Consider the following 24159-nt stretch of genomic DNA (forward strand, 5'->3'; position numbering starts at 1 on the left):
CAGATCCTTTTCAGTGGCGGCTCCTACCTGGTGGAACAAGCTCCTGGAGGAGATCAGGGCCCTGCAGGACCTTCTGCAGTTCCGCAGGGCCTGTAAGACGGAGCTCTTCTGCCAGGCTTTTACGTAGGGGCCGCCACTACCGCTGCCAGCACCACAAACGGTGTGGGTAACAATGGGGCTAGGGAGGATGGAAGATCTGCCAGAATACTGTGTGGCGCCGTATACCAACTGGTTGTACATCAACTACAGGACAACACCACCTTTATGAAAGACCGATACTATCTTGTAATTTTATTCGGTGACCATCTTGTTTCTTACTGAGCACCTTATGTGTGTTGATAATTACTGTTTTTACTGTTTTTATGTTTTTATGCGTGGGTACTTATTGCTCTTTGTAATCCGCTCTGAGCCTGCTCGCGGGTAAAATAAATAAATAAAAAAACTGGGCAGCAGTGTGGGACTGGGGCCTCAACATTCTGGTTGCAGTGTTCTGTATCAGTTGTAGCTTCTGGACATTCATCAAGGGTATCATAGAATTTAACTACTAAAACTACATGTAACCAGGGCACGCCCAGGGAAAGCTGCAGCTGGTCAGCAGCCAAAGCTGGTGATAAGAGCTTCTGGTCACTGCTGGAACCTGCTTATTGAACAAGAGGCTCGGGGCTAGCAGCACCTCTTAGCTACAAGCCTGTTCCTTAGTGGGGTGCAGCAACAAGGGACTTACAAAAAAGACAAATATATTGATGTCAGTTAACATTATTATTCTTTATTCATTTATTTATTTACATGATTTATAGTCTACCTGTCTCACAGAAACTCAAAGTGGATTATATAGTTTATAAGGTAATGCAATCAACAGGATGATACACATAACAAGGAGGGTGATAGAACTGGGATTGCAGAAAGCTGAAACATGCAGAAATCTGAACAAAAGCATCAGTAACTAAGCATTACATTATTTAGCAACCTCAAGAGGCATGATTGCCACTTAGAGACAGGCCTTGTCCTCCTGGCTCCTACCAACTGTAGCCTGTTCAGGGGTATTAGAGTGGAAATGCCTGGCTATTAAACAGTGTGGAGGTTGTAATCACCTGGCTCCTCAAAGGTAGTACAATTGAAGTAGAAGATGGTAAAATTCTATTTGCAGCAGAAAAGTGGAATTCAGGGGAAAGTTTTAAAAGCCCTTTGATCTCCTCTTCTCTTTTCCAAATTGCTCCCTCCTGAAGTTGCTTACCTTTAGGAAAAGTAACATTTGGCCCCCCAACTCATGTACTTAAGATACCATTGGGCACAAAGATGCTTAGTGAAAACTGAACAAAAAAAAGTGGTGCAAAGTATATCCATTTTCATCATCTAGTGTTGAGCATCCCCCCACATACACCCTGGCTTGTATGAGAAAATTAAAAGTGGCACTGAATAACTCTTCTTTAAAAATACTCTCTGAGTTCTCCAGTTTCTTGTAATTCCTGAAAGCTACTCATGACTACTCCAGTAAATTTGAACTACCTCTCTCTTGCCATGCCAACCACATCATCCCCTCTTATCTTGCAGCTTTTGCTGCTCTGTGGTGACCAGGTGGCTAACCAGCCAAGTGATCAACCAGCAAATGCAAATAGTCCCATTGACTACATTTCCTTGACCCTTACTTCTAAAATACACTGAGGCAATAGGAAGAAGAGGAACACGGAGAATCAGCCAGTGAATGACTTCCCCGTAATTCCATTGGCTGGTCCACTGCCACTACTGCTATATGGCCGTCTGTTTATCGTGTCATGAGTGGGGAGAGGGTGAGGTTGGAGGAAGTTTTGCTTTGGTTTAGATTGTATATTCAAGATGGAGAACATGTCAAGCCTGAAATGCTCATTTTTGTAATTAAGGGTAAGCATTATGAACTCCTGAAACTCATATTCTGAGCCATGGGAATATGAGCTTTGGCAGCATTTCTGCAGTGATATAAAAAAGAATAGATGTTCAGTGCCTAGCCAGCTATACTAATTTTATACATTGATGACCAAGGGGTAAAAGGGGTACTGAAGGATGATAGGGAAATGGCTGAGAAGCTGACTGCATTTTTTGCCTCTGTCTTCACTGTGGAAGATGAGAAGTGCTTGCCCACTCCAGAACTGCTGATTTCGGAGGGGTGTTGAAAGACCTGAGTCAGATTGAGGTGATGAGAGAGGAGGTCCTATGACTAATAGACAACTTAAAAACTAATAAATCACCAGACCCAGATGACATACATCCAAGAGTTCTGAAATAACTCAAATGTGAACCTGTGGATCTCCTGACAAAAATATGTAATCTTTCCTTAAAATCTGCCTCCATTCCTGAGGACTGAAAGGTAGCTAATGTTACTCCCATCTTTAAAAAGGGTTCCAGAGGAGATCTGGGAAATGACAAGCCAGTCAGTCTGATGTCGATACTGGGTAAATTGGTGGAAACTGTTATTAGTAGGCACACTGATGAACAAAAACTATTGAGGCAGACTCAGTCACCACACCTCAAAAAGGATATTATAGTATTGGAAAAAGTGCAGAAAAGGGAAGCTATAATGATAAAAGGGTTGGAACACGTTCCCTATGAAGAAAGGTTAAAACACTTGGGGCTCTTTAGGTTGGAGAAACGACGGCTGAGGGGTGACATGATCGAGGTTTATAAGATTATGCATGGGATAGAGCAGGTAGAGAAAGAAGTACTTTTCTCCATTTTTCACAATACAAGAACTCATGGGCACTCAATGAAATTGCTGAGCAGTTGGGTTAGAACAGATAAAAGAAAGTAGTTCTTCATCCAAACAGTGATGAACACATGGAATTCACTGCCACAGGAGTTGGTGGCGGCTACAAGTTGGACGGCTTCAAGAGGGAATTAGATAAACCTATGGAGCATAGGTCCATCAGTGGCTATTACAAGGTATAAATAGGAACTCTTAGTCTGGGGCAAGTGATGCACTGTATTCTTGGTGCTTGGGGGGGGGCAACAGTGGGAGGGCTTCTGGTGTCCTGGCTCCACTGTTGGACCTCCTAATGGCACCTGGTATTTTTGGCCACTGTGTGACAGCGTGTTGGACTGGATGGGGCATTGGCCTGATCCAACATTGGCTTCTCTTATATTCTTGTTATGAATTTTTTTTATTTTTTTATCTATGGCATGGAGTGAGATTTTTTTGAAAAATGTTCCATGATAATTTTCATTTTAAAATATTTTTAGAAGTTTCATATTTATATTTGCTACTTCTGATATGCTCACTGTATTTTGCTTGTTTCAGTACTATTACTCAGTGCGGATCTTTGCTGGTCAAGACTTGTCTTCAGTGTGGATTGGTTGGGTAACTCCTGACTACCACTTTTACAGTGAACATTTTGACTTAAATAAGAACTGCACAGTTACTGTTACTCTGGGAGATGAAAGAGGCAGAGTTCACGAAAGGTCTGGCACTTAGAAATTACCTGTTGAATTACCCATGTTTAATTTTTATCTGCGGCTTGGCTCCTCTGGAGAATTTCTGCATGCCCTAGACAGGACACATTTGATCAATATCCCCTCATTTCTTCCTGGGGAGTCCCCTGTCCCCAGCAGCAGGATATCAGGCAGGGGCATTGTGGACTGCAAGGAGAGGCAGGGAAGCCATGTTCCATGGTCAGAAATCCCTTCCATCTGTGGACAGTTTCTAGTGGATTCAAGCCTATGTTTAGAAAGGTCTTAACATTTTTAAAACCTTGTTTATGATGCCGTTGTTATCCAAGATATTTTTTTTCTTCTTTCTTGATAATTTTCACTCAATTATGTCCAGTGAATTTCATGCCCACTTTGATCTAGAAGGCAAATTTCTGTTGAGTCCAAATACATATCTAATTCCAAAAATTATAGTTTCATTATAATAAATATATCCGTGTAGCATAATGTGAACTGCTGAGTGACTGAAAATGCAGACATACTTTTTATGTCCACAGTAGCAAAGTAGCATTTACAAAGGGATATTAGATGTCCCTCCAATACAATTGCCTGAATAGTGTTTAAAATGTAATTAAATCTAATGGGGTAACCACTAAAACAGATTAACTTTCCATTATGGTACATGTAAAAGGGGGAAGCATCCTTTTACTACTTTGATAGATCATGGGAAAATATTAACTCCTCCCACTTCTGTTCATAATATTGAGAAGGGTTTGCTGATATACTACTATTAAGTATGTTCTATGTTGCTTACCAGGGATGAGAAGGAACTGAGACCAAGACTGACAAATAAAGGGGGGATTAGAAGGGGGGAGAAAGGGAGGCATATCATGAAAGGAAGAAAGTGAAATGAAGGGAGAGAAAAGTATGAAAAGAGGAAAAGAAAAGAGGGAAGATTTTTAAAAAATTTCCTGCTACATCCTTACAGGGAAGATCAGGCTGAGCAGACAAAACTGTGGAACTGGGTGGAAGAAAAGGAAGAGGGAAACGGACAGCAGTCTGGCAGTAGCCTGGCAGTAATGCTAGCAGCCATGAGCAGGGGTGTGCATTTTTTTCCCCCTTGATATTTTTCAGTTCAGGTCTATTTGACCCCCCAAAATTTTGGGATTCCTGAAAAATCCATTATCCCAATACTGGTAAAGTATTTGGATCTGGGATTTTTTGGAAATCTAGGATTTTTTCAGGTCCAGTATGCCAGAGAAGAAAAAAATGGGGGGGGGACAGCAGCAAAACCACAAAAAACAGCTGCGAGAAGGGGGCAGATTGCTCCCACTTCTCAGCTGTTTTTCAGACTTTCTTCTGCAGTCCCTTTAAACAGGCCTGCACAAGAGAGTCCAAAGCTGGGCCAGCAGGGAGACAGCTCCCAACAGGCTCAGCTATGTTGGGAACTGTTGTGCAGCCCCTTGGAATGGGACGGCATAAGAGAGCCTGAATCTGGACCGGTGGTGAGACTGCTCCCTGTGGGCTGAGCTGTTTTTGGCTGTTTTTAGCAGCCCCTTTAAACAGGGCTGCACAAGAGACCCTGAAGCTGGGCTGGTGGGGAGACGAGTGAAAGGATGGCTGGGTGCTGGGCAGATAACCAAGACAACACTATGTGTGGGGCAGGCCACAACTTTACTGATTACAGCTGCAGAGCTTTGGCATGGCATAGGGCAATGGATTCAAGGCACTGAGTGACCCGCCTGCCATGCAATGAAAATCCATGCAATGAAAAGTGATATGGGAACACCTGTGCTCCCCCTGCCTCCTGGGGGCAGGGAGAGAGAGCAGCCCCCAAGCTGGGCACACTTCCTTAACTCCATGCCCCAAAGGCCCCTTAATGGAGCCCCCAACTGGGGTGATGGGTGCACAGGCCCAATCTTTCCCCTAAAGGATCCAGCCCAGTGCCAAAACCATATAGCAAGTTGTGACAGCAACAAATAAAAACCCAAAATCACAAACATGAAAAAGCCAAAATCCATGCGACTGAAGTGAGGGTTGGGTGGGAAAGCGGCTGAGATGGAATGTAGCTCAGGCTCAGGGAGGGCAGCATTTAAGTGGAGGAGGCACACTGGAGGGGAAACTGGCCACTTCATGTCTGCCTGCTTGGCTCTGCCCTCCAAGCCAGCTGGGTGGGTGGAGGAATGGCAGAAGGGCTTGCTCAAGACACACTGGTTGCAGCAATGCTGAGAAGATGGTGACAAGCCCCCTAGCACGGTGACCACACAAATGGGGGCCCCTGCTAAGTCAGGGACTCCTTCTTTAGAAACTCATTTCACACCCATATTTCTTAATGCATCCCCACATTTAGGGAACCTGTACATACATAAGTATATATATAACCTGTACATATATAAGCCCTAACATCTATAGAAGTCCCTTCAGCTGGGATCTTTACAAACACTAAACCAGACTGGATTTTATTGACAAGATTTAAATTATTATATAGGAATGAGCATTTACCACTTATTTTTATTTAGTTGGAATTTTGGTGAAGAATTTTATTGTGTATTTTTCTTTTGTAATGTGGCCTGTAATAGGGTGTAGAAATCAAAAAGTTAAAATAAATAAAAATATTTTAAGTATGTATTTTCATAGTGCTTAGTCTCCATGGTGCTTAGTCTCCACATCTGCTAATTGTTTCTTATTGATTCCTTTTAGTGTAAAACGTAGCAATTGCTACATGGTCTGGGGAGGAGAGCCAACTGTTACTTCACAGAGATCAGGACGCAGTAATGTTGATTTAGAAATTGGATGTCTTGTTGAATTGGCTACTGGAATGTTATCATTCACAGCCAATGGAAAGGAGCTGGGAACTTTCTACCAGGTATGTGTTTTTTCAGAAAATTCAATTTTATATATTCCAAAGGAATGAAACATGATTAACCTTCCTTTATCAGTGTACAGTGGTCATTAATAATTGGATACATTTTTGAGCTCATGGTAGTGCTTCACTATGTATACTATGGTATTTAACTTCCGTAATTCCAGTTATAATACTGATGATATGAAGTTTGAAATGTGACATTTATTGTAGGAATTCTAATGGAGAAGATTGTAGTGTAAAAAATGGTGAGACATACGTACTTTTCTCTCTCTCTACTGAAGGACCTCTCTCTAGACCACATTGGTGGTTCTGCCCTCAGGTGCTAGGATCACCAGGCTGCTTGGTGAGCTCACTCTGTAGCAGGCAACATTTAAGAAGCATTCATCTATTAAGTCAACTCCTGAGGTTCTACCTCAGAACTCTGAGCTACACAGTTGACCAATTTGGGAGGGGGGGGAGAGCAGCAGCCTGCCAGGCACATGGAAAACAATTTGGGGAACACATTTTGCCCCCTTTTTACCCCCTTAGGGGTCATGTTTTTCAGAAATCTCTTTTGGGGGGGTTGACGTCATGGAAGGAATGCACCCCTTATGTTGGGTTTCTTGGTGCTGGGGTTTGGCCTGGGCATTGAATTCGGGGGAAGACATACCCCCCCTTTTTTTTTACAAAATTGTCTCTCATTTACATTACATTTAAGAAGTGGGACATAACTACGTATTCAAAACACCATCTGAGCAATCAGATATTAAGCAAGTTCATATGAACCAATTTTCTAGAACCCACATTGTGAGAAGTTAAATAACCTAATAAAGGAAACCAGCTTTGTACGAATTTGGGGTAAATTTCCATTGTGGGTGGGAGTGTGGCTAAGCTGGGCCAGCAGCATCCCACCTCCTCTCCTACACCTGGCAGGCAGCTGCCTGTCCAGTGTAGGAGGAGGAGGGGGGGAGTATGAGACACCACTGTGGAGGTGGGGCCTGCAGAATCACTAAGGCATTACTGCTGGGGCGGGCTCCCTCATGGCTTTAAGCACCCTGCAACCACTGATGCACCTGACCTAACCGCCTGTTAGGTGTAGGAGGTGGGGGGAGTGTGTTGGCAGCCATCAGAGAGGCTGGGCCAACAGCTTTGCTTCAACTCACAGGCGGTTGGCCACTCTTGATTTCCTCAACTGTCATTAGCTCTCTGCAGTCCCCTGTAACTTTTTTTTTTACCTCAGAACACTGAGCTCTGCAGCTGTCCAATCAAAGGGTGGGGGGTGCAGGGAAGCAGTAGCTTGGCAGCCAGACAGGAATCAATAGGGGGAGCACATTTTACCCCTTTTACCCCCTTAGGGGTCAAATTTCTAAAAATTGCTTTTTAGCCAGCACCTACGTCATGGTAGGAGCACTCTCCCCGAATTTCGTGTTTCTAGATCCAGGGGTTTGGCCTGGACTTTCTTTTATAGACATAGATTACTGAGCCCTTGCCAAATATTCTTCTGTACAGTATTAGGCTGTGCATATGTGCACTAGGACCTGCCCATGTGCATGCTGCATGAAGATAGTTCTGTCAGCTTTGGCAGTACTGATAACCCATTTAGGGGAGGGTTTGGACCCACACCCTGAACAGGAGATCAGTGGTTATAAGAACAATTTAACATAATAAAACTTTTACTTTTGTAAGTTTTATAATGTTGCACATTGCAGGCCCGAGCTGGGGGATAAAATTCGACCCTGCCATGCTGTCCAGCTACTCTGCCTTGTGGGTTCACCCTCCCAGCCCTTCCATTTTTCATATTGTTGCTATTGTTTCTTGTTTTCTTTTTCTCTCATTGTCACAACTGTCTTGGCAATGTTAACATGGGGCCGGATCAATTTCAGGGGAAATTCAGCTTGCTTGCCTATTTCTCCCATCTTTGGGGATCCCCTTAAGAGATTTTGGGGTTAGGACGTGCAGGAAACATGGCCAGCTCAGGGGCTGTCAAGGCACCCTCACTTGCAAGTGGCAGGGGAAGGGTGAACCTGAGTTCACTCATGCTGCAGCTTGCAAAACACATTTAAAGGGATGGTCCCTTTAAATGTGTTTTGCAAGCTGCAGCATGAGTGAACCCAGTATCACCCTTCCCCTGCCACTTGCAAGTGAGGGTGCCTTGACAGCCAGGTTTGAGTGCCCACTCCTCCACATGAAGCCAGCTGAGTGACCTTGGGTCAGTCACAATTCTCTCAGAGCTCTCTCAGGCCCACCTACTTACAGGGTGTCTGTTGTGGGGAGGGGAAGAGAAGATGATTGTAAGCTGCTCCAAGACTCCTTTATGTAGTGAAGGGTGAGGTATAAAACCAACTCTTCTTCTTCTGGGTTCACTCATGCTGTGGCTTGCAAAACTCATTTAAAGGGACAATCCCTTTATGTGTTAGGCTTCTCCTGCCCTGCAGTTTAAACCACGGGCCAGGAGTAGCTGGTCCCAAGATCAGCATGAAGTGGGAGGTCTGCAAGAACTCGTGGGCACTCCATGAAATTGTTGAGCAGTCAGGTTAGAACAGATAAGAGGAAGTACTTCTTCACCCAAAGAGTGATTAACACTTGGAATTCACTGCCACAGGAAGTGGTGGCGGCTACAAGCATGGACCATCAAGCAGAGGTCCATCAGTGGCTATTAGCCACAAGGTATAGATAGGGGCTCTGGGGCAAGTGATGCTCTGTCTTCTTGGTGCTTGGGGGGGGGGGTCAACAGTGGGAGGGCTTCTAATGTCCTGGCCCCACTGGTGGACCACCTGATGGCACTGGTATTTCTGGCCACTGTGTGATACAGAGTGTTGGACTGGATGGGCCTTTGGCCTGATCCAACATTGGCATATCTTATGTTCTTATGTCTCTCCCCACCACACATAGACCTGGCTGACAGGCTTCTCCTGCTCTGTGGTTTAAACCACGGGTCAGGAGAAGCTGCTATTCGGTATTGCTGAGCCAAGCCGAATAATATTGGGGATAAAATTGGAATTGTCTATATCGGTAGCAAATTACATATTAGAGAATCTGATTCAGCTTTGGAAATACCCCAAAAATACCAATAAGGTATTTTTCAGGAATTTATTCGACTCAGTAAATACCAAATTCACACCCCTATCTTTAAAGTTTTAGTACTGACAGTTGCATAGATCAGTGTAGCAATATTGGCTAGGTTGCTGGGGGTTTAGGACTACTTCACAATCAGATTGCACACACTTGTTATTTATGTGTTTAGGCAGCCCTGGATTAACCATTAAGAAAAATAAATACGTGCTTAGGGCACCAAGGAAAAGAGGGCACCTTGAAAATGAAATATTTTTTTCTCAGTCATTTTTCCTGTTATGGTTAATCATAATAAATGATAGGCAGTGGAACCACTACCACGGGAGGGGGGGGCAGCAGGGATAACTACATGACAAGACAAGCTAAGTATAAAAGCAAATTTGTTATACCAGATTAGTTTTAAGGACTTAATCAAAGATTTTGCAATTAAAAAAGCAGAAGATTTTTTTTTTAAGTGTAAAGTTATAAGTAGGCAACAATAAGCGTTATTTTGCATCTTTTGATCTGTATATATTGAAATGCTATATATCTTCAAAGTTAGAAAGCAATGGAATAAAAGACATTTTGTTTTGCACAAATAATGATATTTCGACATTAGAATATCTTTTTTTTAATTGTCTACCAACATTAATTTCTGTAGAAAGAGGATTTTCAAAACTGAAGCAGTATGCTCTCAAGATCACATAATTTCAGTAGAGATGATGTCAGATCATATTTTGCCTTATAATCTTTGGGAGGGTGATTAAAATTAATAATCTTTTGTATTTGCATTTTCCCTTATTACAATTTTATTTGAAAATGCATTAAAAAGAGTTGAACATTTCCAGTTTTTCTATTGCCCTAGTTATAAGTAAATAATTTGCTTATATTGCTTACTGCTATTTAGTGTTATTTTTTTTTAAGTTTACATTTAATATAATTTTGGGGTCTGGCCTGGGGGAAGGCCTGAATTTTTAAGCTCTTACTTCACCTTCAGCACTTATTGAGTCTTAATGTCAATATCAGTTAAGCAATGGAAGGGCCGGGGGCACCATTGTTGGGCTGTACTTGGGATATCACTTGGCCTTAATCCGGCCCTGTGCTTAGGTATGGGAATGAGTCTGGGGTTTTAGTGTGAAAAAGATCAGGTCTAAAATATGGGATCTGTTCACTCCTTTGTGTTTTAATTTTTTTAAAATACAAAGTGGCATCGTTGATAGATTTGGTTATTGGTCATTACCAGTGATGGCCATGATGAAATAGTAAAACCACCATCTTCGCATCACTCTTATAGATACTCTAGCTGGAGAATGGGGGCCATTTTGCTAAAAATAATTTTGTCTGTGTGGTTGGAACATGACCATAGCATAAGAGCTTCTTTAGAGAATATATTCTGGCTGTTACATGTCCTCAACTGTAGACACCACAATATATATTTGTATTTAGTTTACAGATCATATGTATTGACTGTGGGCAAATTTTCTGATGCTTCCATTTATTTCTTTGAAGTTCTACCCAGAAATCTGTGATTCCCTTCTAATTACCAGTCGTGGGTCCCAATTGTTTGTGAGAAGGGCAGGCCTATAAATAATAAATAAAATAAATATTGAGGAGAGCTGGCTGTGAAGTTACATTAGAACATCCTCATAATCAGTTTTCGTGCCAGGTATTATATCAAATCTGTGTAAGCATTTGGAGGCATTATTGTGAATAAATCTGACACCATGCTAGAAGCAATAGACTGCATTTTATATCAACCATGTATTTAAAATCTAAGCAGAGTTTGCTGAGATTCCTTCTACAAAAGCTGTCATTGCCTAGTGAAATTATGATATTCTTCCCTTTGACAGCCTTTCTATTTCAATCTGGATTGTTATAGAAAAGTCAAGGATGAAATGAATAATTCTATATTTAGTGCAATGTGTGATGTCTGTAAAATAAACATAGCACGAAATTATTATGGCATGATCCATAAGAAGGTTTGACTACTATTTCACTATCCTGTGAAAGAAAGAGGAGGTGGTGTTCGTAAAAAGAATATATGATAATTGAATTATGTATTAGATCACATTATGAAACAGAAAACTTTTGTTTTAATTGACTTATAAAGGAATATTATCCCCAGATCAATTCCCCATTATACCCTACCATTGTCTATAATGTTCCTCATAGGGTATAATGGAGCCAGAACATTTCAGGAATCCTGAATATTTACCGAATCTGAATGCCATACCAGTATTCAGGGTTATCAGAAAATACCAATATTCTTCAGGTTCAATATACCCAACCCCCCCCCCCAACCCCAAATAGCAGGTGTTGTTGTGTGGGGGTTTTTGCACACCCCTCATCAGTACACTGAACTGATTAAAAGTAAAGAGAGGTTTATTTAGAAAGTAAAAAACTGGATAGGAAAAAGAGTAGATAAACCTAGCTGCCTTGCTAGCTGAGTGGGAGAGAACGTGTTCTAGACTGCTCAAGAAGAAAAGTCTAAGAATAGCATTCTGCAGACAGGCAAGGAGAAACTCTTTTGGAAAGAAAGTACTCTCCCTATTGTCTTGTCTAGGTAGAGCTCACTGCCCCACAGGATCTTTTTTTCTTCTTCTTTGTACCTGAGACATGGCTGTATTCCAACAGTATCATCTCGTTAACATTGTCCTGCTGCTCTTCCCCTTCTTCAGCTGCCATTTGTAGAGAAGGAAAAATACTAATGTCATGACATCATGTTTCACGTTTTTTCCAATTGTATGTTATTAGGGGGCTGCAGGTTGGTGGGAGTTTGAGCTTTAATCCAGGTTTTGGGACTGACGGGTGTATTATGCACTGCATCTCTATGAAGCTATCCCAGTAGGCCTCAGAGCAACCAGGAGAGTAGGAGGTAGGGTTGCCAAGTCTGGGATGGAAAATACCTGGAGACTTTGGGGGTGGAGCCAGGAGAGGGTGTGGTTTGGGGAGGGGAGGGGCCTCCGCATAGTACAATGCCATAGAGTCCACCCTTCAAAGCAGCCATTTTCTCCAGCAGAGCTGACCTCTGTCGGCTGGGGATCAGTGGTAAAAGTGGGAGACCCCCAGGCCCCACCTGAAGGCTGGCAACCCTAGTAGGAGGGACTCCATGCTTCTCTTCTCAGTCTCTCTGCTAGCAGCCTGCAGGAGTTCAGGGCTTACTAAGAAACTGCAGAACACCCTGGCCTAGAGAGCTAGAAACAGCTTAATTAAGTAATCCTTTATTCCAATAGCCAGGTTACCTGTCCTACAGTTACTGTTAATAAAGAGGCCTTCAGTCAAATGGAACTGGGTGTTTGTTGTTTGCTGCACTACACAAAACGGAGAGAGGCATGTCTGAACCCTGCACCTTTTCAGAAGCAGCAAGCTGTACACTGACAGGCTGTTTTACAAGCAGAGCTTTTAGTTAAAATAAGTCTGGCCAGCAAGCTAGGTGAAAGTGGGAAACCCTCCCAGTGACTAAGACTGTACTGGTATATGCAAGTTTGTGTGTACATGCTTTCAACTGCCTGAGTAAATATCCAGTTATGCATTAGAAATGTGAGGTGAATATAGGCATCCCTTTGTGTGTATGTGTTTGTATGTAGGCATACGTGAACTCACATGCATTTGGCCTAGAAGTCAACAGTGTAATTTAAAATGGATGATGTGATCTCAGACCACAGTACTGCTTTTCATCCCAGTTTGTACTGTCTTACGACTATACTCCTTTATGACAATATACATTTGCTGTCTTTTTCTAATATTTAGTAAATGTACCACAGTACATCTCTGGTGTAAGTTAATAATAGGCTCATGCTATGTTTTAACTGTGACAAATATATTTTTCAGGTTGAACCAAACACAAAATTATTTCCAGCAGTTTTTTTACACCCCACGAGCACAAACCTGGTGCAGTTTGAACTTGGTAAATTAAAGGTATTTTTTAAATTACTATGAATAAATGTCACAGGCTTTAAAATAAACTCAGGAATAAAGCTGTGTTCATTAATCAACAGGGTGTCCATCAGTAAGAAGTCTCTTACTCTCTTTCTCTTACTCTTATCCTCTCAAACCATTCATGAAATTATACCTTAAACAAAAAATTGAAGTGTTCCAATATTGCCATGTCTCACCATGTCAAAATATACTGATAATGTAGGGTTGCCAAGTTGATCTTCACCGGGAGCGCGGGGCTCCCGGCCAGTGTCTGGTGTGCGCGCGCCGCATGCACGTCACCCAGAAGTGACGTGACGATGCCAGGCACGCTGGGGGCGGGGCCACGGCCACACAAGGGAAAGCCATAGAGATGGCTCTGGAGCCATCCTCCCTGAGCTGAGACAAAAATCTGTGAGCCGGAGGCGAAAAAACTGTGAGCTAACTCACACTAACTCAGCTTAGAGGGAATACTGGTCGCATCACTTCCAGGTGACGCGCACATCGGGGAGGAGTTCCCCCCGGGGCCCAATTTGGCGGCGCCGGGGAATGGGCCTCTGGGGCGGGGGTTGCCCCGCCCCCCGGGGGGACTTGGGAAACCTATGATAATGCCATTACAATTAAATGGCAGCTCTGCAGAAGCAATCTAGTATTCCACATATATATACCGGGGACAAACAAGGAAGAGTGTTAACATGTTGTCCTAGTTATGAACTTCTATTGGGACCTGTTGGGCTGCTGTTGGAAACAGAATTCTGGATTGCATGAACCTTTTGGTCATATAGAGTAGACCAAAGCTAACTGATACATTAGAATTATTAAAATAATATTTCATAATCAACAATACCATGAAATAGTAACTTTAATTTGAGATTACATTTATCCATGTGTTTTGTTTTTACAGAACACCATGCCTTTATCAGCAGCAATCTTTAAAAGTGAAGAGAAAAACCCTGTTCCCCAGTGCCCTCCTCGACTGGATGTTCAAATACTCACACCAGTCGTGTGGAGCAGAATGCCAAACAGTTTCCTGAAAGTAGAGACTGAGCGAGTAAGTGATCGCCACGGCTGGGTAGTGCACTGTCTGGAACCTTTGCAGATGATGGCCCTTCATATTCCTGAAGAAAGCAGGTACTGCAGAAACATCCTTAAGAACAGCTGAAGTATGTTAGTTGTATGTTTCTTTTTGCCATTTTATACATTCTTCTTTTCAGTGCAAACAAGCTGAATATTTAAGTTTCAACATGTTCTCACTTTGTTTGTGCCTTAAAACTTTCAATCAAATGCTTTCTTATTTACAAATAAAAGTATTCCTCCAGAGTTTGAAAGTGCAAAGCATACTTATTGGGAGGTGGGAATCACAAATGGAGAAGATGGGGGGGGATCTCATCCCCCTTGTTCTCTCCATGTTTTTTCAATTGGTCTCTGTTTCTGCTTCCCCTGTTGCTCTGGCTCCTCCTTTTTGCTTTTCCACAAACCTTTCTTTTTTATTTCTTCCCTGCTGCTCTGCAGGCCCCTGTTCCCCCTCCCTGCTTCCATGTCACCCATGGATCCAAATTGCCTGTCCAAAGCTGACCAGCGGAGAGAGAAAGAAAGGAACTTAAAAAGCAGGATTTACTTTCAGTTCCAAGCTTCCCTCAATCGGTTGTTTGGCAGCGGCCAGAGGGATCACCCCAGCCAGTGTTCCCTCTAAGATGAGCTAGTGTGAGCTAGCTCACAGTTTTTTAGCCTCCGGCTCACACATTTTTGTCTTAGCTCAGGAAGGATGGCTCCAAAGCAAACTAAGTTATGCAGTAGTCAAATTGCTCACTCACAACTTTAATGCCAGGAGCTCACAAAGTAGACTTTTTGCTCACAGGACTCCACGGCTTAGAGGGAGCATTGACCCCAGCCACTATCCATCACCTGGTGGGGGGTCTTGATAGAGCTGCATGGCTTATGTTGTATCTGTAGTGGGTGCTGGGATATTCCTTTCCACCTATCACATAAGCCACTGCTGTCTGGACACCATATTTGGTTGCTAAAGCAACTAAAAATGTTGCATGAACATCTTTTTCTTTTATGACATCTACAAAGACATCACCTTTTAGTTTTTCAAGACTTTAAACTTCCTCAATTGTTTCCCTTCACTGCTTTGATTTGTCTGCAAACTGGAGGTTGTGGGGAGGGGAAGGACAAGTTTGGTGTAGTGGTTAAGTGCGCGGACTCTAATCTGGGAGAACTGGGTTTGATTCCCCACTCCTCCACTTGCACCTGGCTGGATGACCTGGGGCAAGCCATTGTTCTGATAAGAGCTGTTCTTGAAAAAGAGCAGTTTCTGTCAGAGCTCTCTCATCTCCACCTACCTCACAGGGTGTCTGTTGTGGGGAGGGGAAGGGAAAGGAGTTTGTAAGCTGCTCTGAGACACCTTTGGGTAGTGAAGGGCAGGGTATAAATCCAACCTCTTCTTCTTCTTCTTCTTCTTCTCTTGTGGATCAAAAACTGGCTAATTAATAAGAAACAGAGAGTGAATATAAATGGACAATTTTCACAGTGGAGGGTGGTAAGCAGTGGGGTACCACAGGACTCAGTACTGGGTCTAATGTTTTTTAACTTGTTCATTAATGATTTGGAATTGGGAGTAAGCAGTGAAGTGGCTATATTTTTGGATGACACTAAATTGTTCAGGGTGGTGAGAACCAAGGAAGATTGTGAGACATTCCAAAGGGATCTGTTGAGGCTGGGTGAGTGGGCGTCAATGTGGCAAATGGGGTTCAATGTGTGGCCAAGTGCAAAGTGATACACATTGATGGGGTCTGCACTGGCGGAGACTGGCCAAGAGAGACATCTTGGAGTGGTAGTAGATAACTCACTGAAAATGTCAAGACAATGTGCGACTGCAATACAAAAGGCCAATGCTATGCTGGGGATTATTAGGAAGGGAATTGAAAACAAATCAGCCAGTATCATAGTGCCCCCATATAAATCAATGGTGCAACCTCATTTGGAATACTGTGTGCAATTCTCGTCATTTTAATAATATTCATAATATGGGATATTGGATCTGATTTTATTTTAATATAATGTTCTGGATTATTTAACAGGTTATATACCATTCTCTTATACTCTGTTACATCCATGACTACTATAGCCCCTCCCTTCTCAGCAGGTTTAATGACAATGGTGGGATCCCTTGCCAATTCCTTTATAGCTTTATGCTCCTCAGTAGTTACATTCTGTTGCCAATGCTTAAAGTTGACTTTCAGCCTTTTCTATGTCCCTAGTCACCATTTTTTCAAAGGTTGTTAGCTGTGGATCCTGAACTCATGGCATAAATGAAGATTTTGGTCAAAAAAAAATATACTCCACATTATCTGCATCACCAAACATAATTTTTAATTTCAATTGACAAATGAACAGAAACAAATCCACTCTTATTTTAAATGCATTATACAAAGTTGTTGGCACAAACCCTAAACCCAAATTAAGTACATTGTTTTCTACTTCAGTAAGCACTTTCTTAGATAAATTAATGACTAGGTTCTGCGTCTGCCTCTGCGTGTTGTGTATGCATTTGTTTCCAAAGGTCGTTTTTTGGGCTTCCTGTATAAAAAGGTCTTCTATCCCTTCTTTCATCTCCAGATGTGCCTATTGATTCCTTCCCCATATCTGCCTCTAAATTAGTTACATTTAAATCAGACCAAGAGACTTTCTTACGTTCCATACCTATTGAGCACCATCGGTATACACTCTGGAATTTTCATAAACATGTGTGTCTCTCCTATATTTCTTGATTTCATTCTCTTTTACTTTAATTTCAAATTCTTTTATGTCATTCTGCAACTGTTTATTTTGTGTATCAATCTTCAGCAACCATCTTTCCCTTTAAATTTTCTTGCATTTGATCAATTTCAACTGTGAGTTTACCAACCTCCTCTTGTGCTTTCTGAATAATTAATTAATACCATTAAATCTGATGAACATTTATTAACTATAGAAATCCATTTTCTTCTAAACTCTTCTGATTCTCCAAACATAGCAGGAGCTTTTTGGAATCTTAGTCCCCTTGGAATCCTTCCTACCCTACAGTAATCCAATAAAGAGCTAGCATGCAGTTGCATGCATGCTTTCCTCTTGCTTAACATAAGCAAAGTATTCCAATCATTGTTCTCATTATTTATATCCTCATTAATCATGGGAGTTACCCCCGAAAATATTTTTTCTTTCTCCAGTATGAGGCTGTCAGAAATTTTGCTGACAGTAGCAGTATCAAAATTAGGGACTTTGCATTGTGTTATTAATTCTATCTCTCTCAGGATCTTGTCCTAAAATAAAGTGATTTTGGGGTGTATCCACAAGCAGTGCAGAAAATCTGCTTGATTGCCACATCTTTTCCATCATAGAGTGCTCAGGTGTAATACAATGAAAACCAAGAGGACGTGAGATAATTTTGGGTTTTTAACCCCCCCCCCCCGATTTATTTTCTGATTTCAGATTTTTCTGCAAAGCTGGAACATTTTTCATATTTATAGAAAGATATGTCTTGTGCATTCATCAGCCACTCTCTGGATTTAAGAATTCAGATTTGGCCAACTTGGCTATTAGAATATACATGATGATACCTCTGCTGAGGATGGCATTGTTGTAACTTACATGTTGGCCAAAAACTTTTGAGGGGACTCAAACATATACCCTCATCTACATTTTGGCACAGCTAGCAATGTATAAATAACATTTAGAAACAAGGTTAGAGCTGGCTCAGGGAGTTTATTAAGCAGCTCTGTGTTGATTTGATTAATGAGACAGAGTTTTAAGAAGTAACTGATTGAATTTCCTATGACTTGGAAATATAAACCAGTAACATATGAAGTCTCGTACATGACTGTTGATTGTGATGAGATCTGATTAAAGTATAGAAAACTGAAGTGGTGCAGCTTTCAAGCACCACTTGTATGTTTCAACAGGAGGCATTTGTTTCAAGGACATCTATGTGAAAATTGCTCCGATATTAAAAAAGAAATCACACTAGGAAGAAAGCTTGATCTCTGCTTCTGTCTCTGATCTGGTAAATTTTTTGATGTGAGGATAATATATATGGGTCACTTTCAAATCCATGTCAAATTTAAGATGCCACAACCCTTATATGTGTGACATTAATTACATAAACATGAATTAGTTCTATATCATGGAGCCATGCGTGAAATCCCCCCAAATGTTTACTCGGGGGGGGGGATTTTTTTATGATATTTTTCAGTTTATCTGATGAAAAACATGGGAAATTTGGGGAAACGCTGAACAAATTCTTATGAGATATAGTTTCTTTGAAATCAGTGAAATGCTTTTGAAGACAAGGTTTTACTTAAAACGTATCACATTCAATTCAGTTTTCCAATGGAAAAAAAATGGAAAATTGGGGATGGGAGAATTGTAATCAACTTGTTTGGTTCCCCCCCTTGATATTATTGAAATGCCCTTTAAAACAACATAAGAGAACATACAAACATAAGAGAAGCCAATGTTGGATCAGGCCAATGGCCCATCCAGTCCAATACTTTGTCACACAGTGGCCAAAAATACCACGTGCCATCAGGAGGTCCACCAGTGGGGCCAGGACACTAGAAGCCCTCCCACTGTTAACCCCCCAATCACCAGGAATACAGAGCATCACTTGCCACAGACCAAGAGTTCCTATCTATATCTTGTGGCTAATAGCCACTGATGGACTTCGGCTCTGCATGTTTCTTCAATTCCCTCTTTTTAAAAATATTTATTTATACATTTTTGTTATACATAGCATGTAAATACATTATCAATCAATAAACACTTTACATTGAGTCTGTTATTACTTAGTATTGTTTATCCAGTTGTATAATCTCGACCATTTTTTCAAAAAGAAATGTTCCCCTTTCCCTTGAATTAACAAGCTTAACATATCCATTTCTGCTAAATTTAACAACTTTGAACTTTAGCTCTTCCCTACTGGGCATTTTTTCTGTTTTCCACTATTTGGCCAGTAGTATTCTCGCCGATGTTATTATAAGTGTGGCTAATTGGGTATCAACATAACTGAGGCTTTCCGTAATCATATTCAACAAGTATATTTCTGGATCTAGTGCTAAATAAATGTCCATAATTTTTTCACACTGCCACCACATATGATAAAATGAACCTCTTGGAGTCCCTCTTGGAGCCGTCCATGCTTGTAGCCACCACCAGCTCCTGTGGCAGTGAATTCCATGTGTTAATCACTTTTTATCTGTTCTAACCCAACTGCTCATCAATTTCATTCAGTGTCCACAGGTTCTTGTATTATGAGAAAGAGAGAAAAGTACTTATTCTCTACCTGCTCTACCTGCTCTATCCCATGCATAATCTTGTAAACCTCTATCATGTCACCCCCAGTCATAATTTCTCCAAGTTAAAGAACTCTAAGCGCTTTAACCCTTCTTCATAGGGAAAGTGTTCCAACTTTTTAATCTTTCTATTTGCCCTATTCTGCACTTTTTCCAATACTATAATATTCTTTTTGAGGTGTGGTGATGAGAATTGCACACAGTATTCCAAATGAGGTTGCACCATTGATTTATATGGGGGCATTATGATACTGGCTGATTTTTTTTCAATTCCCTTCCTATTAATTCCCAACATAACGTTCGCCTTTTTTATTGCAGTTGCACACTGTCTCGACGTTTTCAGTGAGTTATCTACTACGACTCCAAGATCTCTTTCTTTTTTTATATACATGTATTTATCATTTTCCAATTTACAGATATCCATTCTTACAAAACTTGAGTCTTATTATATTTACATAAACTTCTTCAGATATATATTTCAATCCATACATCCCCATGTTCCTTGGATCCAAATATACATTCTTTCCCATCTTTTTTTAAATACACCTCCATCTTTCCCTTGAAGACTTAACGTTAGTTTGTCCATTTCTGCTAACTCCATCAGTTTCAATATAATTTCTTCTCTTGTTGGCAAAATCTCACTTTTCCAATATTTAGCCATCAATATCCTAGCAGTAGTCACTATAAATGTTAATAAGTATTTGTCATTTTGTGGATACTCTTCCGGTACCATATTTAATAGTGCTATTTCCGGGGTTAGAGTCATTTTTAATTTCATAATGTCCTGAATAAGCTTTCCTATCATTCTCCAATACTTCTCCACTTTCACGCATCACCACCACATGTGAAAATACGTCCCTATATTTTTTCCGCATTTCCAACATATCTTGCATAAAGACCAAGATCTCTTTCTTGGTCAGTCTCTGCCAGTTTGGATCCCATTAACGTGTATTTGTAGTTAGGATTTTTGGCTCCAATGTGCATCACTTTGCACTTAGCCACACTGAACCGCATTTGCCACATTGATGCCCACTCACCCATCCTTGACAGATTCCTTTGGAGTGGCTCACAATCATCCCTTGTTCTCACCACCCCGAACAACTTTGTGTCATCTGCAAATTTAGCCACTTCACTGCTTACTCCCAACTCCAAATCATTAATGAACAAGTTAAAAAGCATCAGACTGAGTACTGTTCTCTGTGATACCCCACTGCTTACCACCCTCCACTGAGAAAATTGCCCATTTATACTCACTCTGTTTCCTATTAATTAGCCAGTTTTTGATCCACAAAAGGACTTGTCCTTTTATCCCATGACTATTGAGCTTACTTAGGAGCCTTTGATGAGGAACTTTATCAAAAGCTTTCTGGAAGTCAAAGTAAACAGCATCTATTGGGTCCTCCTTGTCCACATTTGTTCACTCCCTCAAAGAACACTTAACAGGTTAGTGAGACAAGATTTTCCCTTACAGAATCTTACAAAGGTACAACTTTTACCTTCCATTCATTCCCCAGTCCAGCCGACTGTGGAGTGGCTGAATTTTTGCTGCCTCCCAGGGTTCCCCCACATCTCTGGCTTGTGGCCTGGACAGCCTCATCAGCACAGGCAGCAGGACCATCTCCTAACCTCCTGTAGGATGAAGACTGCCTTCTCCCTTGGTGGGCTGAAGTCTATATTGATGCTGCCCTGCCCCTTGGGACAGTCCCCTTTCCCACACTTTTTGGCCTTGGGGCAGCTGGGAACTGTAGTCCAGCCGATGAAGAAGCTCCATTCAACCCAGTGAGTGATACCCCTGCAGGCCCCTCTCTGGAACTACAGCTCCATTAAACCTTATGGGGAAACATTTTAAACAAACAACCACACGGCAGCCATCTTACAAACAAAGGTAACTGCCGTTTCGTTACTCCTACCAACAGCCACTGAGGTACACGTTAGTCCCACACAGGAGGCAAGCAGGAGAAGTGTCTTCATCAAGAGAGAAAGCCATTTGCCAGTAATTCTGATGGCACAGTGGCTGAAGGAGGAGTGGGCGGGGAAGAGGAGCAGACCCAGCACCCAGCTAATGGCACGCGAGTACTCTTGAGTAGCAGCTGATGGGCCAATGGCTGAGGGAGCGCATCGCATAGCCAATGGGAGAGCTGCAAAGTGCCACCTCAAAACACAATTATTATATAGAGAGATGTCTTCACAACTTAAAGTAACAAATATCTACAAAATAGATGGCTGCCCTTTTTAGAATATATACAGAAGGGGGCATCACAAATTAAATTATGTCCACAATACTATTGTACGATTTATTATGTACTGCTAAGTGATTACAACAAATTATATGATCTCTATAAAAGCATTAATGTACAGTAGACCACGTATGGAAATGTGCCTCGACTGTACTAGTATGTTCAAGCTATTGCTGTTGGATTTTTATTTTCTTCTTCTTGTTGTTGTTGTTATAAGCTAAATTTAAAGAAGAATTTAAAAACCAAAAGGATAGAAGGAGTGCCTGCAACTTTAAGAAATGGATGCCATCAGTGGTTGTTGCTAGGCAACCACAACAGACTTGGTTCCTGTCAGTAAAAGGCAGGGATAAGGGATAGGGCCTTTTCCAACCCAATCTGCTGGAGCCCTACACAAGAGGTGAGAAAGTGAGGTGGTGGCTTCTGGCTCAGCCCACTTGAAGCAAGACAGACACTGGCATTGAGCCCAGCCAAGCCCTGTGCAAGACGAAGCAGACAGCTGTACCTGAGCCAACCCCACACAAGGCAAGGCAAGGTGAAGCAGATGACAGCACCTGGCCCAGCCAGTCATGATAATCCACCCTCTAGGAAATAAGAGATTTATATCAAGTTTCAAATTGGAACGTATCCTAAAAGTTGACCCCCACACACACACCCATTTAGGCTAATTAGGAAGCAATAGAATGCCTCTTATCAAAATTCACTGCAGAGGTATATTCCTGTGAAGTTATTAAAATGCTTAACATGATGGTGATGATCCAGTGTTTGGGGGTCACTACATGTCAAAAATCATCATTTAATAGTATGAATGCTATTTGGGAGATAACATGTCCAACGCAGTCCTAAGCAGTCATACGTTCTAAGCCCATTAACTTCAGTGGGCTTTTGCAGGATACAACTGCTTAGGATCAACTGCTCAAGATTTTCTGTCTTTTCATCTTTTTACAAAATGTTGGTAAATAATACAAAATCACTAGTCGGGGGTTTATAGTTTTTATATATGTATCTTTAACACATCAGAACTAGAAATTACTTGTGTTTCCAAATGTTTCCAGATATATTTGGTTTACATCCCCAGGAAGCTCACTGATTACATTTCTGTTCCCCTCCCCCCTTCATTTCAGGTGTATTGATGTTTTGGAGCTATGTGAACAAGAGGATCTGATGAGGTTCCACTACCATACTTTAAAACTTTATAGCTCTGTGTGTGCACTGGGTAACAACAGAGTAGCTTATGCCCTTTGTGGCCATGTGGATCTTTCTCAGTTATTTTATACAATAGATAACCAATATTTACCTGGACTGTTACGATCTGGATTCTATGACTTACTTATCAGCATTCATTTAGAATATCCCAAGGAAGCTAAGCTCATGATGAACAATGAATTTATCATTCCAATTACAGATGAAACAAGAAAAATTAAATTATTTCCAGATGAAAAGAAGAAGCATGGTTTACCTGGAGTAGGACTTAGCACCTGTTTGAAACCAGATTCTAAATTCTCTACCCCTTGTTTTATTTTGTCTCATGAGGATCATCAAAAACCTAGTCCAGAGATACCACTTGATATACTGAAGTCCAAGGCTATAAGTATGCTAACTGAAGCAGTCTACTGCAGTGGAGCTCACATACGAGACCCTGTTGGAGGGAAGGTTGAGTTCCAGTTTGTTCCTGTTCTTAAACTTATAGGAACTTTACTCATAATGGGAGTTTTTGATGATGATGATGTTAAGCAGATTTTACTGCTGATCGATCCATGTGTGTTTGGTGAGCCCAAGGAAGAAGTGATGGAGAGAGCAGACAAGGAGGATGTTACACAAATAGAAGAAAAGGCTGTAGAGGCTGGCGAAAAGTCGATCAAGGAAACTAAAACTCCAATAAAAGGCTTGCTGCAAACAAGATTACCTGAATCTGTTAAACTCCAGGTGATAATTTTAAAGCAAATGCATAAATGTTGAAACATTGAAAACATCATTAAAACATTATTGAAAATATGAGGGGCTGGGGCTCAGTGGAAGAGCCTCTGCTTTGTATGCAGAATGTCCCAGATTCAATCCTTGGCATCTTAAAAGGACCAGGCAGTAGGAGACATGAAAAGACCTCTACCTGAGTCCCTGGAGAACTGCTGCCGGTATGAGTAGACAGTATCAACCTTGATGGACCAATGGTCTCATTCAGTATATGGCAGCTTAATGTCTATTCATGTGTGTACATTGTAAAGCATTTCCAGGTAATCTGAACCAAATGTCTGGCCAGCAAGGTTTATGAAAGGTTATACTTCATATTCCCCCAATTATCTATATATCTAATAGCCATTAACCCCTCTGGTGTGCGGATACCTAAATCCGTGCACCGGGGGCACCTGGGGGGGGAGGGAGAGTTTTG

The 24159-nt window shown here is 41.5% G+C and overlaps 1 protein-coding gene across 1 annotated transcript in view; it reads left to right on the plus strand.

Annotated features, from left to right (window-relative positions):
* RYR3 (ryanodine receptor 3) overlaps nucleotides 1–24159 on the plus strand; it is a 366192-nt gene that overhangs the window by 77908 nt on the left and 264125 nt on the right. The window contains exons 18-23 of the mRNA XM_015409322.1: nucleotides 2678–2680; nucleotides 3269–3429; nucleotides 6097–6262; nucleotides 13124–13210; nucleotides 14112–14338; nucleotides 22898–23699. Of these exons, the coding sequence (XP_015264808.1) occupies nucleotides 2678–2680; nucleotides 3269–3429; nucleotides 6097–6262; nucleotides 13124–13210; nucleotides 14112–14338; nucleotides 22898–23699 (1446 nt within the window). The remainder of the gene's footprint in view (nucleotides 1–2677; nucleotides 2681–3268; nucleotides 3430–6096; nucleotides 6263–13123; nucleotides 13211–14111; nucleotides 14339–22897; nucleotides 23700–24159) is intronic.

The sequence above is a fragment of the Gekko japonicus genome, unplaced genomic scaffold (assembly GCF_001447785.1).
Source record: "Gekko japonicus isolate JY-2015 unplaced genomic scaffold, Gekko_japonicus_V1.1 scaffold613, whole genome shotgun sequence".
Classification (NCBI taxonomy): domain Eukaryota; kingdom Metazoa; phylum Chordata; class Lepidosauria; order Squamata; family Gekkonidae; genus Gekko; species Gekko japonicus.